The 13,348-nt window shown below is 46.8% G+C and overlaps 1 protein-coding gene across 16 annotated transcripts in view; it reads left to right on the top strand.

Moving 5' to 3' along the window:
* FHOD3 (formin homology 2 domain containing 3) overlaps positions 1-13,348 on the top strand; it is a 428,661-nt gene that overhangs the window by 378,893 nt on the left and 36,420 nt on the right. For all 16 annotated transcript variants that reach the window (XM_036009142.1, XM_036009140.1, XM_036009138.1 and 13 more), the window contains one exon: positions 4,581-4,739. In XM_036009142.1, coding sequence (XP_035865035.1) covers positions 4,581-4,739 — 159 coding nt within the window. The remainder of the gene's footprint in view (positions 1-4,580; positions 4,740-13,348) is intronic.

Below are 13,348 nucleotides of genomic sequence, written 5' to 3'. Positions count from 1 at the left end.
CACAGGAGCCTCCTTCCAACATCGCTTCCTCCCTGATAGTTCTTGGGACTCACTGAGGAAGAGGGCTGAGGGTTGCCTGATTGACCTTTTGTCAAAGACTTGAGACAAGAACCTTTTTAATTCCTGTTGCCCTAGGACTGGCCGTAGGTGTCCTGGGCCTCCTGGCCCTCCACAGGTATGCATTTCAATTAGTCGTGTCATGGAAATGGCCCCACTCAGGAGTAGGCACCTCACAGACAGCCATGAAATATCCATTCAAGGAAATGGGATCTATATCAAAGAGAGGTAACAACTCAATTAATATGCAGACTCACTCAGCCAATCAGAAGGAGACTGTTGCAGGACTTGGCCTTATCGCTTCCGGGTTTGCTGTCATGGACCATCACTAATTACATCTTTAGACTCCAGTCAGCCAAGAGGCCGCAACGGACTGCCATCATACCTAAGCCTGTTCTCCTGCTTTCTCTCTTCTTAAGAATGAAGACGTCAGTCCAGCCAGTGTGTCACGATGTTAACCTGTCGTATTGCTTTTTTTGACATCAGGTTACTTTCTTCAGTTCCATTTTAGAAATCAGGCTTTCATAATTAATCATGACTCAATAATCTTGGCATCTTTGTTGGAATTCCCTAGGCCATTGTATAAGAGCCTTTTCTACACTATCATTTTATTCTGGTCTACCATTCTAGCTATTCTGGTGCTATACATTTTAGTTCTATCAGTTTTATAATGTTTTTATAGCTAATTGGATGAATGTTACATATAACTATCAATTTTTTACACATATAGCCTTTCATAGTAACTTTAGAATATTTTTTAATTCCAAAGACAAATCTTGGTGGATTCGTATTAGAGTTACCTCAAATGTATATAGTAGGTGAGAGACAATGAGCCTCCTTATAATGTTTAGACTCCTATCCAGGAATATTAAGTTTTTCATTTATTCACATTCATCTTTTATTACTTTCAAGACAATCTTGCCATTTCCTTCAGGTAGGCCCAGTATTGATATGTCAAGAGATTTCAGTCTGTTGTCTCCTTGTTTGGGTGTTGCTTTTGAGGATGTGTCTGGTCTCCTATCAAATGCAGAACAATTTTCTGATCTCCTGCCTAGAAGTTGTGCCCTGTCATCTTCCCAAGTCCTGCTCCACCTTTGCCCCATCATCTTACCCCTTTGTTCTAAATGCTGTTAGATGGGCATGTAACATTTCCTAGTCTCCTTCACACGGGCCACTCTTTCTCCTTCAGCCCCTGCTTTACATCCTCTTTGCACCATCAGCCAATTTTTTGTTTTTCTAATTTCAAACCATGAACTATCACTGACTTTCTAATCAAAGAAGTGTAGTAAGGAAATGGGCGCCTGAGAAAGGCTGTTAGCAAGAGTGTGATGGGTGGGTTGGGGAAGAGAAGAGCCCAGAGGCAGGAGGCCGGTGGTGGGAGGCTGGGTGCCAGGGGTCAGGCTAAGGGTGCGGGTGGTGGGAACGAAGGATAGGTAGGCATGAGAGGCTTTGAGGAAGGGGATGGATGACAGTTACTCTGTCTCAGGACCAGGTGAAGGATACAGTGAAGGTCACACTTGCTGATCTAGGACTTTGAACCCCAAAAGATGATTGAAATGGATCAGAACTGATGTTTGGGCACGAGCTCCCAGGCACAGAGCACTTTGGTCTTGCAGGTGCTTCTCCAGGTTATTGTGGGAGGGCAGCAGAGAGGTGAGAGAGCCGGACAGCCCTACATGACCCACTGCCTCATCTCAGGCAAGATGGACCCCAAGGCACTGTGAGCTCAATAGTGTCCGGGGCAATCTGTTTTAATTAGGAAGAACAGCATTTAAAACACTTCTTGGATAAAATCCAGAGATCGAATAATTCAATATCAGATATTACTTTGATTCCTATTCCTTCATGAAGTGGGTGGAAGTGCTCTGATGACATGGTGAGTCATCTGTGGGGACAGCTCTCCCCATTATCCCAGGATGCCTGGAGGCTTCTCCTGTACTTACAGGGGACCGTGTGGGTGTGTCCAAGGTGTACACTGAATTCTCTTGAGAATGGGGACAAGGACATGTCAGGCGCAGAGCCACTCTACAGGTCTGTGCCTATTGTTTTGCACATGGATACTGGCTGAGGGGGAAGGGCTAAAATCTGAGAGGTGCTTTCTTCTCAAGCTGTTTGCCATGGGGCTGTGTCTCCCCAGAGCAGAGCATCTTTTTCTCACTTGCACAAAGGCGTGGTTGGGCTGGGCCTGCCAAGGCATCTCTCCTGGCCCCTAGAATGAGGGGGACTGTATAGGTTAGGGGCCAAGGGCCCATGATTCCCAGGGAATCCCTGCCTTCTGATAAATGCCTCCTGCGCTGGGCCCGGCTCTGAGCAACTGACTCTCCTGGGCCAGGCCCCAGGCTCCTTCTGCCTTCCGTGCTGCCATCTTATGTGGTGTCGTACCTTCCGCTTCCTCTCCAGGCCTCATGTCCTCACTCTAGATGGGATGGAGGGTAAGGGCAAAAGGCATGGTCCTCTGGGTCTCTCCCCTTTTAATCAGAAAACAAAAGCTAGAACTAAGTCACAGGGCCAGCTTCAGCTGCAAAGGTTCCAGCAAGATGACTGTTGTGACTGACACATTGCCAACCTGAGAAAAGTCAAGGTCCAGCTGGTGAGCAGGGAAGAGGGAGTAGACGTTGGGTAGGTGCCCTGCAGTGCCTGGGTGGGTGGGCACCCAGGACCCCAGCACCCTAGCACCCCAGCACCCCAGCGTGGGCATTGCAAATCGTAATATCCCTCTTCATTGCCTATAGTTAGCATGTTGTCAAATCTTTTTCCATTCCTTTTTAGTATTTCACATATAAAATAAGTTTTAATTAGGTTTAAACTTCAGGGATTCCCAATAGGCTATCTTGGTTAAATAAATCGAAGACAAGCTTGCCCTGCAGAATGAGGGTGCTTGTGCATGCCACATACCCCAGGAAGCCACTGTTCAAAGCTGATGGCCACACCCACAGGAACTGTTCCTCCTGGCCACCAGGCCCCAGAATGGCTGGGATGCTTTCAATTACTTTCCTCATGAAGAAATTTTAATTTATTCCCAAATGCATAGTTGAGGATCTAAAATAGAGTTTTAGTAATTGAATTTGGAAGGGCTCAGTAGGACTTAAGGGACCGTGGTCCATTTCTCCTTGCCAGCCTCTAGCCTCTCACGTTGCAGCAGGCCAGCCCACCCGACAGTTCGCAGCTCCCAGCCCCAGCCAGGAGGAGGGCGGGCCTCTGTGCAGAGACCCCTGGAGAGCTGCAGTCAGCTACTCAGCTAGGGCCTGCCTGCTGTGGAGTCAGAGTGGCAGGCTCCTGAGGTCCCCTGAATGTGCACCCTCCCCCAAACTTCTAGCTTCTTCTCTGGCAATTCCCAGCAACCTAGACAAAGCCACTTCTTATCGCCTTATCTTCTCTCCTCAGCTACAGACCAGATCCTAGACATTCCTTAGGGCCCAGCTTAAGTGTCAACTCCTCCAGCCCCTCCACCCCCATACACCAGATGAGTTAAGTACCCTGCTGCTGAGCCCCTCACATAGTAAACATACCCCATCTTTTCCTTCAGGAGGTCCACTGTGCCTAATTCATCATTGCCACATGGGCTTGTTACCTGAATAAAAATCGTCCTTCTCCTACCTCTGTTTTTGCCTGAAGGGAAACCTGGACCCAGTCAGGGAGCTTGATGAGCCAGATCTCCTCCACTTGTCCCCATGGCCACACGCACTTAACTTCCCTAGAGCTCAGTGGGGAGCTGGAGGCCTTGTCATCCCCTCTCTGGGCAAGTGTTGGCTCGGTACCTCACACCCAGGGCCTGCCCACAAGGAGCACTCAGACCAGCAGCAAAGCCCCCCACACAGGGCTCTATGAGGTCACCTGGACACCTGTGCCCCTGCTCCCCTTTTTGACCTCTAGGCCATTCGCCTCTCGTTCCCCTTCACCAGCACGTGCCCTTTGGTTTTCCTTCCTTAGCAGGTCCCTCTTCACTCACCAGCAGCAGCTGCCCAGCTGTCTGAGCATGGCAGGTGCTCTGGAGTGAGAGGCCCAGGGGGTTTGAATAGGTGCCCAGGGGCCCACAGGGGCTGACCGGCCAGCGATGGCCGATTGTCCCCGTCACCTCTGTCTTCTCGGCATGTGTACCAACTGTCTCCGTCTCCAGGCACACGCCGTATGCACTAGGGTCAACCAGAGCACACTCCAACACCTTGCAGACACAGAAGGGAGCTCTGTGAGGTTTTAGTTTTGTTTCCACTGCATCAATAGGAAAAAAAAAGGTTTTTTCCTTTCTTGCAAAATATCACATTTTTCCCAATTGAAGGAAAATCAATTTTATTTTGTGATGTGTCTGACTTGTGAAGTTCCATTGCTGACCTGAGCTTGGCGGCTTCTCATGGCTGATCCCTGGTCTCTGTGTTCTGTGCTGAGCTGTAGCCAGTCCTTCCCGAGCTCAGTCGGGGCCACTTGTTTTCATCTCTAAATAAGCAGTGAGTTTACACTTAGTGATGAAACACAGAAAGGACCAGAGATGAGGCATTAACCTTGGGTTCTCCTTTTGTGTCACCCAGAAAACTGCTGCAGATGGAAAAAGGCAAGAGATCATCGTCCTGGATTCCAAGCGGAGCAATGCTATTAATATTGGGCTGACGGTCCTGCCCCCGCCAAGAACGATTAAGATAGCCATTTTGAATTTTGACGAATATGCCTTAAACAAAGAAGGAATTGAGGTAAGAGGAGCTCTATCAGGCATTATTTGTATTTTGTAATGAGTCACATATGTAAAGCATTACTGTGTTTAGTATGACTTTCTCCGTAGAATGGCTTGTCATTTTTCTGTCTTAGCCAGACTCTGAATAATGTTAATAATTCTCACATTCTTTTAAAAAATTTCTGGGGCCTGGGGAAGTCGCCTTTTACCAATGAAGTTCAGAGATCCTCACTCTGGTTCATTCGCGGGCTTCCTTCTGACCATACTCTGCCCACCCTTATCCCCTCCTTAGGGGAGGCTGTTAGGATCTTAGTTTATATCATTTCAAGCCCAAAAGTGGAATGAGCAGTTTCAAAAGTAGGGTTTTCCATGTGTGCTCATACCCATGTGTATGACTTTCTCTGTTTGAACTTGATAGTGTACAGAGAGCTATGTTTCACTTGCCAGCTGAGTCTTGAGTATTTGCTGACCTGCATGGTAAAAGTGGAGAGAGGCTGGGTGACTTGGCTGTGACTACACGACTGCCAGGTGGCCTTGCTGGAGCCACAGCCCAGCTGCCCTGCTCGGCAGAGTTCAGTTCTCTTCCACCAGGGCCTGTTCTCCCTTCCCTATGGGCTGGTGCCAGTTTTCAGCAAGTTCAGTCTCCTCTTCTGACATGGAAGCAGCGTGAGTACAGTCAATGGCCCAGCCCACAGATTCCTGCAGACGGGTGACAGAGCCCAGGTCTCGCTGGCTCAGAGTGGGGATGGGACACTGCTTCACAGCATTGGATGGCACTCACCCCATCCTTCTGGCAGCAGGAGGCTCTGGATTCCTTTAATATTCTTCCATAGTTGGGGTTCATTCATACACAGTCTTATGTGAAAGACCTGAGAGCAGAGGGAACAAATGAGGGCTGACTACAGAGAGGGAGAGCAAGCCCTTGACAAAAGAGTTAAACATGAGGAATAGCTCAGGCCATGGTGCCACACTTGACCCTGGCCCTGAGCGTGGGAAGAAGCAGTGGGGCATGTGGTAGCGTCTGAACCCAGCTGGGCAGGCATGCCTTTGTGCTCTGAAAAGAAGAGGCCTCCCCAGGAAACACTGTGTTCCCAGAGGTTTGTATGGGGTTGAACAGTGTATCTTCAAAATCCATGCCCATCCAGAACCTCAGAATCTGACCATATTTGGATATAGTCTTTGCAGATGTGATGAAGTTAAGATAAAGTCACACTGGATTAGGGTGGGCCCTAGTCCAGTAACTGATATCCTTATAAGAGGGAAATTTGGACATAGACACAGAGAGGAGAATGCCATGTGAAGACAGAAAAACTCAGGGAGACACACAGAACATGTGATGGCGGAGGCAGAGAGAGACTGGAGTGATGTGTTTACAAGTCAAGGAATGCCAAGGATTGCCCACAACCACCAGGCACTTGAGAGAGTCAAGACAGCATCCTCCCCTAGAGCCTTTAGTCAGGACGTGGCCCTGCCAACTCCTTGGTAGCTGACTCTCATCTCTCAAACTGCAAGACTACGTTTCTGTTGTTTTAGACCACCCGGTTGGTGGTTATGGCAACCCCAGGAAACCAGTACAGGCCTAAGCAGCTCTACTCTGAGAAACACATACTCACTGTGTTCCACAGAGCAGGTAGAAGGATTGAAATGCATTTCCTTCTGGCTGGAGAGGAAGTTGAGCCCCAAGCTGTGGAGTCAGGCTGGCAGCAGAGCAGGTCAGCATGTCCAGGCGGGCAGCTAGGGAATGAGGGCCCATGGCCAGCTGGGCCAGGGGGTATAAGGAAAAAAGCCGGTGACAGCAGGTATGTACATCAGGGACACTGCCAGAAGGAAGAAGGGGGTAGGCCAGGCCTCAGTGTGAGGCAGCCCCACTAGGGAACCCCCAGAGGGGAAGGCAGGACAAGGGCATTGGCTTACCATTAAGCAGGTGGGAGCTGCCAACCTGGACAGACCAAGTGCAAGCGTCTTTCATCTAGGATGAACTGTGTGGTGGGCCCAGAGCACATCCTGACCATCTTGTTTACACAACAGTGTCTTTTAGAGAGGGCAGAAGCTTCAGACTCACGGAAAGAAAGACTTCAAATACAGCCAGAGCCAGCCTGATTGAAGGGGAAAAATGACAACTTCCTCCTTTAAAAGTATTTCTCCTTTCTTGTCCTGAGGACTTGAAAGTCCATTAGGAGAGATTGATTCCTCTGGGTTTTGCCTTTGTTCTTTCCTGAAATGTAGATCTCCCTGGGTGGGAAAAGTTTCAGAAACAATGGGTTACTTAGATTTTAGAATGAATCAAATTACCTTTCCCTTTTCTGACTGGTTTCCAGCTGAGTGCCTTTTTGATCCAGGAAGGTCTAATGATAGCAACAGTAATGGTGATGGATGTAGGAAAAGCGACACAGCACAAAGACTGCTTCCACAGGTTCCTCCCTGTGGGCCCGGCATGGGTAGGGGCTTTACACAGATGCTCGCTAGGACCTCACGAGGTACATACTGTTAAGTTTCCCATCTTAAAGATAAAGAGAGTGAGTCCCGACTTTAGTCTGTGCCCAAGTACACGAGCCAGTGAGAGGCCTTGCTGGAATATGAGCTCTGGACTCTGAGTCTGCAGTGCAGAGCATGGCCTTTGGGATGGGTGGCCTGGGAGGGCCCATGGATGCTAAAGGATGAAGAAGGACTCTGAATAGGGAGTGAGAAGACTCACGAGGCCACACAGTCCACTTCTCAGTGCTGCCTGTGGCTTTCCAGCGGGAGGAGCGGATGCGTGGAATGACGCAGAGCAGGAAGACACAGTGGTGGAGAACGCTGTAATCCTTTACTGAGAGCTTATTGTGTCATGAGACCTCAGCAAGTCCATGTGTGGGCACAGCAACACAGAGGCACACATTTTATCACAGTGTTCATCCAAAGCAGGGTTTCTTGTCGGTGGCACTGTTGACACTCTGGGCTGGGCAGTTCTTGACCGTGGGAGCTGCCCTGCGCATTGTGGGATGCTGAGTGACGCCCCAACCTCTACCCAGAAGCCAGTAGTGCCACCCCAGTGGTGACAAACCAAAATGTCTCCAGACTTGGTCAAATGTTTCCTGGGGGCAAAATCCTGGGGGTTCCTAGATTGGGAACCCCTGATTTAAGGCTGTCTGTGTGAATCCAGAAAGTGTGTGTGTGTGTGTATTTATATATATAACTCTTGTCAGTCATGACTGGGAAGAGGCCAGCAAACACCCGTTCTCTTGGAGAATGCAGACATTGACCTGCAGTACCTGCTGTGTCTGACCACTGATCTCAGGGACCCAAGGGACTTGCATGGCCTGCACCCCTGCTAAGCCAGCTACCCAGAGTCTATTCTCTAGGCTTGTTGTTCAACAATTAAGTCAGGACTGAGACAAGATGGAAGTTGTGTCCTTACAGATCTTTACTAATAAGATTTCTAGCTTGCACGCAAGAGCCTCTTGCCAAACTGTCTGCTTCTGGGATGCAGGCATGGTAGGTAGCATGGCACCACGGCTTAATAGGGCCATTTGAAACCTCTGTGTACCTAAATGTGATTAGGATGTATTAGACGACGTCCTGTGGCTTTGCTTAGCAACCCAGTGGCATGCATCCTGTTTGTTGTGTAAACCTGAGGGAGTAGTTAACTAACTTGATTAAGGAAGTTATTTTTCATGAGAAGATTAAACTTTATAACATTAATTTGGGGCCGTTTCTAAGTAGTATTAATGATATTTTCCTAAGCACGATGTCCTTAAGGTATCACAAATGGAAGTATGAAGAGGTTTCTCTTTTTTCTTGCATTTCTGACTTTTCTAGTCTGTGTCTCCTCAGAGGGTGGCACAATTGAATGGTCCCAAATGACGTTTAACTTGGCCCAGTTGGCTGCCAGGCCTGTCATCATGCTAAAGACAGAAGCTCCCTTTGGCCACAGGTACAAAACTGTAGCACCTTTTCAAGCACCCTGTGCTGTGACACCCCCATCCACAGGTGCCCCAGTGGGTGCTGGGTGCACCCAGGTGAGCCTGAGCTCAGGCACCGCAACTGGTCGCCAGTGCCAGGGAACCTGAGTGTCCTCATGGCTGGGCATCTTCGCCACACCAGTCACTTCGAGTTTTGGGTTGAATTGCTGTGAATGTGCAGTTGGTGCTGGGAAGCCAGGCATAGCCCCTCTGTGGTCCTTTGGCTCCGCCCCGTTGGTCCAGGCCTGCTCCAGGCAAGTCACTTCATCTGCAAATTTGATGCAGTAATTTCTATCCCATGTGCTTCACTGAATAGTCACAACAATGAAGGAAGATACTCTCAGGATCCCTTGAGAAATTAAAAAAAAAGTTCCTCCATGTGCATGAGAATAAATACTAAAGTAGAAAACCACTGTCTCATGAGAATATGCAAGCTGTGTACAAGCCAGGCCTGGCTCTAGGGGCTTCAGCGCTCTGCTGCTCTCACCCAGTCCTTGTGTTAGATTCTCATCAGGGCTGCGGCCCTGGTTCTGTCCAGAACTCATGAGACGGAATAATTACTCAGCACGGCCTCACCTGCAAGTGAATGAGATGGCCACACCTGAAAACGTCCAGGTCCATAAAACGTAAGACTTGTGCATTTTTTCTCTGAAACATGGCTTTCAGATACAAAAGCAAATACCGTTAAAGAAGTGCTGGAGAAACACCGTCTGGGAGAAAATAAAAAGCAAGAAATGCTGAGATGATTGCGTAGTGGTCTTGTTTGATGTTTCTCCCCCCGTGGAACCAAATGGCGATCATAAAATTGCCCATAAATCTCCCGACAGGGTCGAAGAGCAAATCAGAGGTTCCCCCTCGTGTTCATCTCCTTTCATCTGCTCATGGAAAAAAACGGCCTTCGCCTCATAGGAGGCAGCTTTGACCTGCCCTTCCGTTGTCTTTTGGCTGTTTTTATTGTTGGGGATGTGTAAAAAAAAATAAAACAAACTGGCAGATGGCAACCTCATAAATCTTCGACAGTGAACAAATGGTTTAAATTAGTCAGAGAAGTGAAAAACAAAAGTAAGAGTGTCTGATTACTTTCCCAAAGGAAACGAGTCAACTAAAATCAGGGCAGGAAAGTACCTTCTGAAGAAGAGGGGGAAAGCATTGACAATTTTTTATTTTGGAATTCTTATACATACCAAACACTTTCAACATGAAGAAAATTATAATACAAATTTTAAGTTTTTATTTTGAAAACACTCGAGTTCAACTCCTGGATGTTTTCAAAGAAGTGACGTGGGCTCGGGTTGTGCTGGGTGTTTCCGGTGCCATCTGTGTGGACAGGTGGGGTGGAAGCAGGGCCCCAGGGAGGGCAAGGACCACTGTCACTGAGTGTCACCCCCGATGCTCATGTTCCCGCACATCATCTCAGTGTCTGGGGCCATGGCGATGGTAGTGCCGGAAGCCGGGGTAACTGCAGGTGAACCTTCTGTGACCCCATTCTGACTGCAGCATGCAGCACACACTGAACCCTGAGACCGCCTTCCTCAATAACACTCACTCTCACCAGACCAGATGGCTTCTACCCCAGCCACGCGTGTCCTGAGGCACCGTCCTGTGAACACCTGTGTATTTGCCGATTATGGTGTCAGGGGTCCAAGTTTTTTTCAATTTTGTTATTTATTTATTTATTTGCATTAATAGAGAGTAAAATTCAAGTTTTTGGTATGCAGTTGTAAGAGTCTGAAAATATGTGTAAATTCATGCACTGGCAACTGCAGTCAAGATTCACAACAGCCCCATCTCCCCCCAGAAATTCACTCTTGTGCTGCCCCTGTCTAGTCGCTCCCTCAGCTCACCTCTGGCCCCTGGTACCACTGATCTGTTCTCGCTGCAGTTCATCTTTTGGAGAATGTCACGTAAGTGGAACCACACAGCAAGTAACTGGCTCCTGTCACTCAAGCATGGTTGACGCCTCTCAACGTCATCTTAGTTGTACTACACCCCTGGAGTCTGTTGTTCTTCATTGCTGAGTACACTTGATTCACCTGCTGAAGAATATGTAGCTTGGTCTGGTTGTTGGAATTTGGATAAAGCTGCTGCAAGTATTCATGTTCAATTTTTTTGTGCAAATAGAAGTTTTAATTTTTCTCTAGGGTAAAACTTACCAGTGGAATTGCTGGGTCATGTGGTAACTCTGTGTCCAACCTTTGGAGGGACCGGAACTTGTCTTTTCATTCTCTTAACAGTGTCTTTCACGGAGAAAAAGTTTTTAATTTGGATGAAGTTCAGTTTATCAACCTGTTCTTTTTTGGTTTCATGTCTAAGAGTTCATTGCCTAACATGAGTCACAAAGATTTTCTCCTATGTTTCTTTCTAGAAGGTTTGCAGTGTTACATTTTACTCTAGGTCTGTGATTTCTTTTAAGTTAGTTCATGTGTAAAGTGTAAGGTTTAAGTTGAGGTTCTTTTTTTGCGTAAGAATTTCAATTGTTCTAAAACTGTATTTTGGAAATACTGCCCTTTCTCCACTGAACTGCTTTTGCATCTTTGTCACAATCCATGGGCCACATTTGTGCAGTCTGTTTCAGGATTCCCTGTTTTGTCCCATTGGTCCATATGCCTGCCCTATTGCCATGACACACTGTGTTATTACTAATACCCTGTAGTATATTTTAAAGTCAGGTGGTGCGGTCCCTTCAAGGTTGTTTTTTTCTTTTTTTAATTTTTAAAAATTGATTTGAGAGAGAGAGAGTATGTGTGTGTGTGTGTGTGTGTATAAGAAACATTGATTTTATTGTCCACTTATTTGTGCATTCATTGGTTGCTTCTCACATGGACCCAGACCAGGGATTGAACCTGTAACTTTGTGCATCGAGATGATGCTCTAACCAACAGAGCTACCCGGCCAGGGCCAAGTTGCTTCTTTTTGAGAATTGTTATAGTTGGTTTGGCTCGTCTGCTCTGTGACTTTAGAACCAGCTTGTCTGTAGCCACACACACAAAAAGAGTCATGCCGGTATTTTTAATGGAATTAAATTTATAGACCAATTTAGGGAAAATTAATATGTGACTCTGCTGTCTTTCAGTCCATGAACACAATATATCCCCCATTTATTTAGATCTTTTTTCATCATTTCCTTCATCATTTTCTGCTTTCCAGCATGGTTTGTTAGATTTATACCTAAGTATTTCATTGTAAAAAAGCATTTTCCTTAAATTTCTATTTGTAATTTTTCACTATCAATGTATAGGAATAAAATGGACTTTTCTTTGTAGTGACCTTATTACAACATTGTTAAACTCACTTTTTAATAATTTTTTTAGATTCTTCACAATTTTCTATGTAGACAATTATACCATGTGCGATAGAAACGGTTTCAATGTTCTCTTTCCAATCTGTATGGCTTTTTTAGAAAATACCTCCTGTGTTGGTCCCAGTCTTAGAGAGAAAGCGTGTAGTCTGTCCCCACTGAGCACAATGTGAGCTGCAGGGTTTTACGTGTCATTGAACAGATGCGGGAAATCCCTCCTACTGTAGGATTGCTGAGAGGGGTTTTTTTTGTTTGTTTGTTTGTTTGTTTTGTCACGAATGGATATTGGATGTTATCAAAAAGATTTGTATCAATTGAAATGATTATGTGAATTTTTTGTTCAGACTTTATCTGGTAGATTAATGGTATTGATTGATTTTTGTATATTGAATCAGCCTTGTGATTATCTTTATTATATTGCTATGTAAAATATAGTAATGTGCTAACATATCTTCACATACTGACCTTTATATATTTTAAAACATATTGTTAAGGATTTTTGCATCTAGTTTCATCAAGAATGTTAGTCTCTAGCTCTCTTTTCTTGTACCATCTTTGTCTAGTTCTTACATCAGGGTCATTCTGGTCTCACATGTAGAACTGAAAACTAGCCCTCCCTGGTTTGGGCTCAGGACACAGGTTCTCACCTACATCTTGGGGCCTGTGGTTCCAGCATCAGCTCAGTTTCAAGGTTTCCAAAGGCTAGTTCAGGTCTCCAAGAGTCATGTACGGGCAGCTCAGGGGTGAGTCCAGGAGTTCTTTAGCAGCTTTATACACTTGCTCTGCCACACTCTTCATTTTCCATGATCTCCCTAGTACTTTCCAGTACCCTGGGCACTGGTCTTCCAGCTGAAAGTTGGGGTTTCAAATTACATTATTTTGCCTTCCACCTTCTGTGACTGTGCTTATGTCTGGGATCCAGCCGAGGAGAGGATAGAGAAGAAAAGCAGAAGGGACCACAGCATCACTGATTGGAGAGGAAGGTTCCCTCCCTCGGAGTTTTAGGCATCTCCCAGCCCGTCCCACCACTGCTAGGAGACAGATCCCTTTCTACCCTGCTAGCCAGGACTAGAAGGTTTGCTCTCTCTCCACCTGATCCTCTTCCAGGTTTCAGGCCACCTGGGGCCTTCCGATGCCAAGGCTGTGGAACGCCAGAGGAAAAATGGTCACCTCACTCATTCCCAGTTCAGTTGAACTTCCAATTCTAGTCTTCTTCGGCAGTCTACCTGCCACTGTTTGTGTTTCGTAGAGTCTTCAGATACCCGCTCCTTGCATGCCATGCCTGGTGTACAGGTGCCTTCACTGGGACGTGCAGGGCAGCACGTGCCTGCTCCATCTCACCCAGAACCAGAGCTCCTCCCCCCTTGTTATCCAGAGGCTTGCTATGCA

This window comes from Phyllostomus discolor, chromosome 9, assembly GCF_004126475.2.
Source record: "Phyllostomus discolor isolate MPI-MPIP mPhyDis1 chromosome 9, mPhyDis1.pri.v3, whole genome shotgun sequence".
Taxonomy (NCBI): Eukaryota; Metazoa; Chordata; class Mammalia; order Chiroptera; family Phyllostomidae; genus Phyllostomus; species Phyllostomus discolor.
This window is presented reverse-complemented; position numbering and strand designations above follow the sequence as displayed.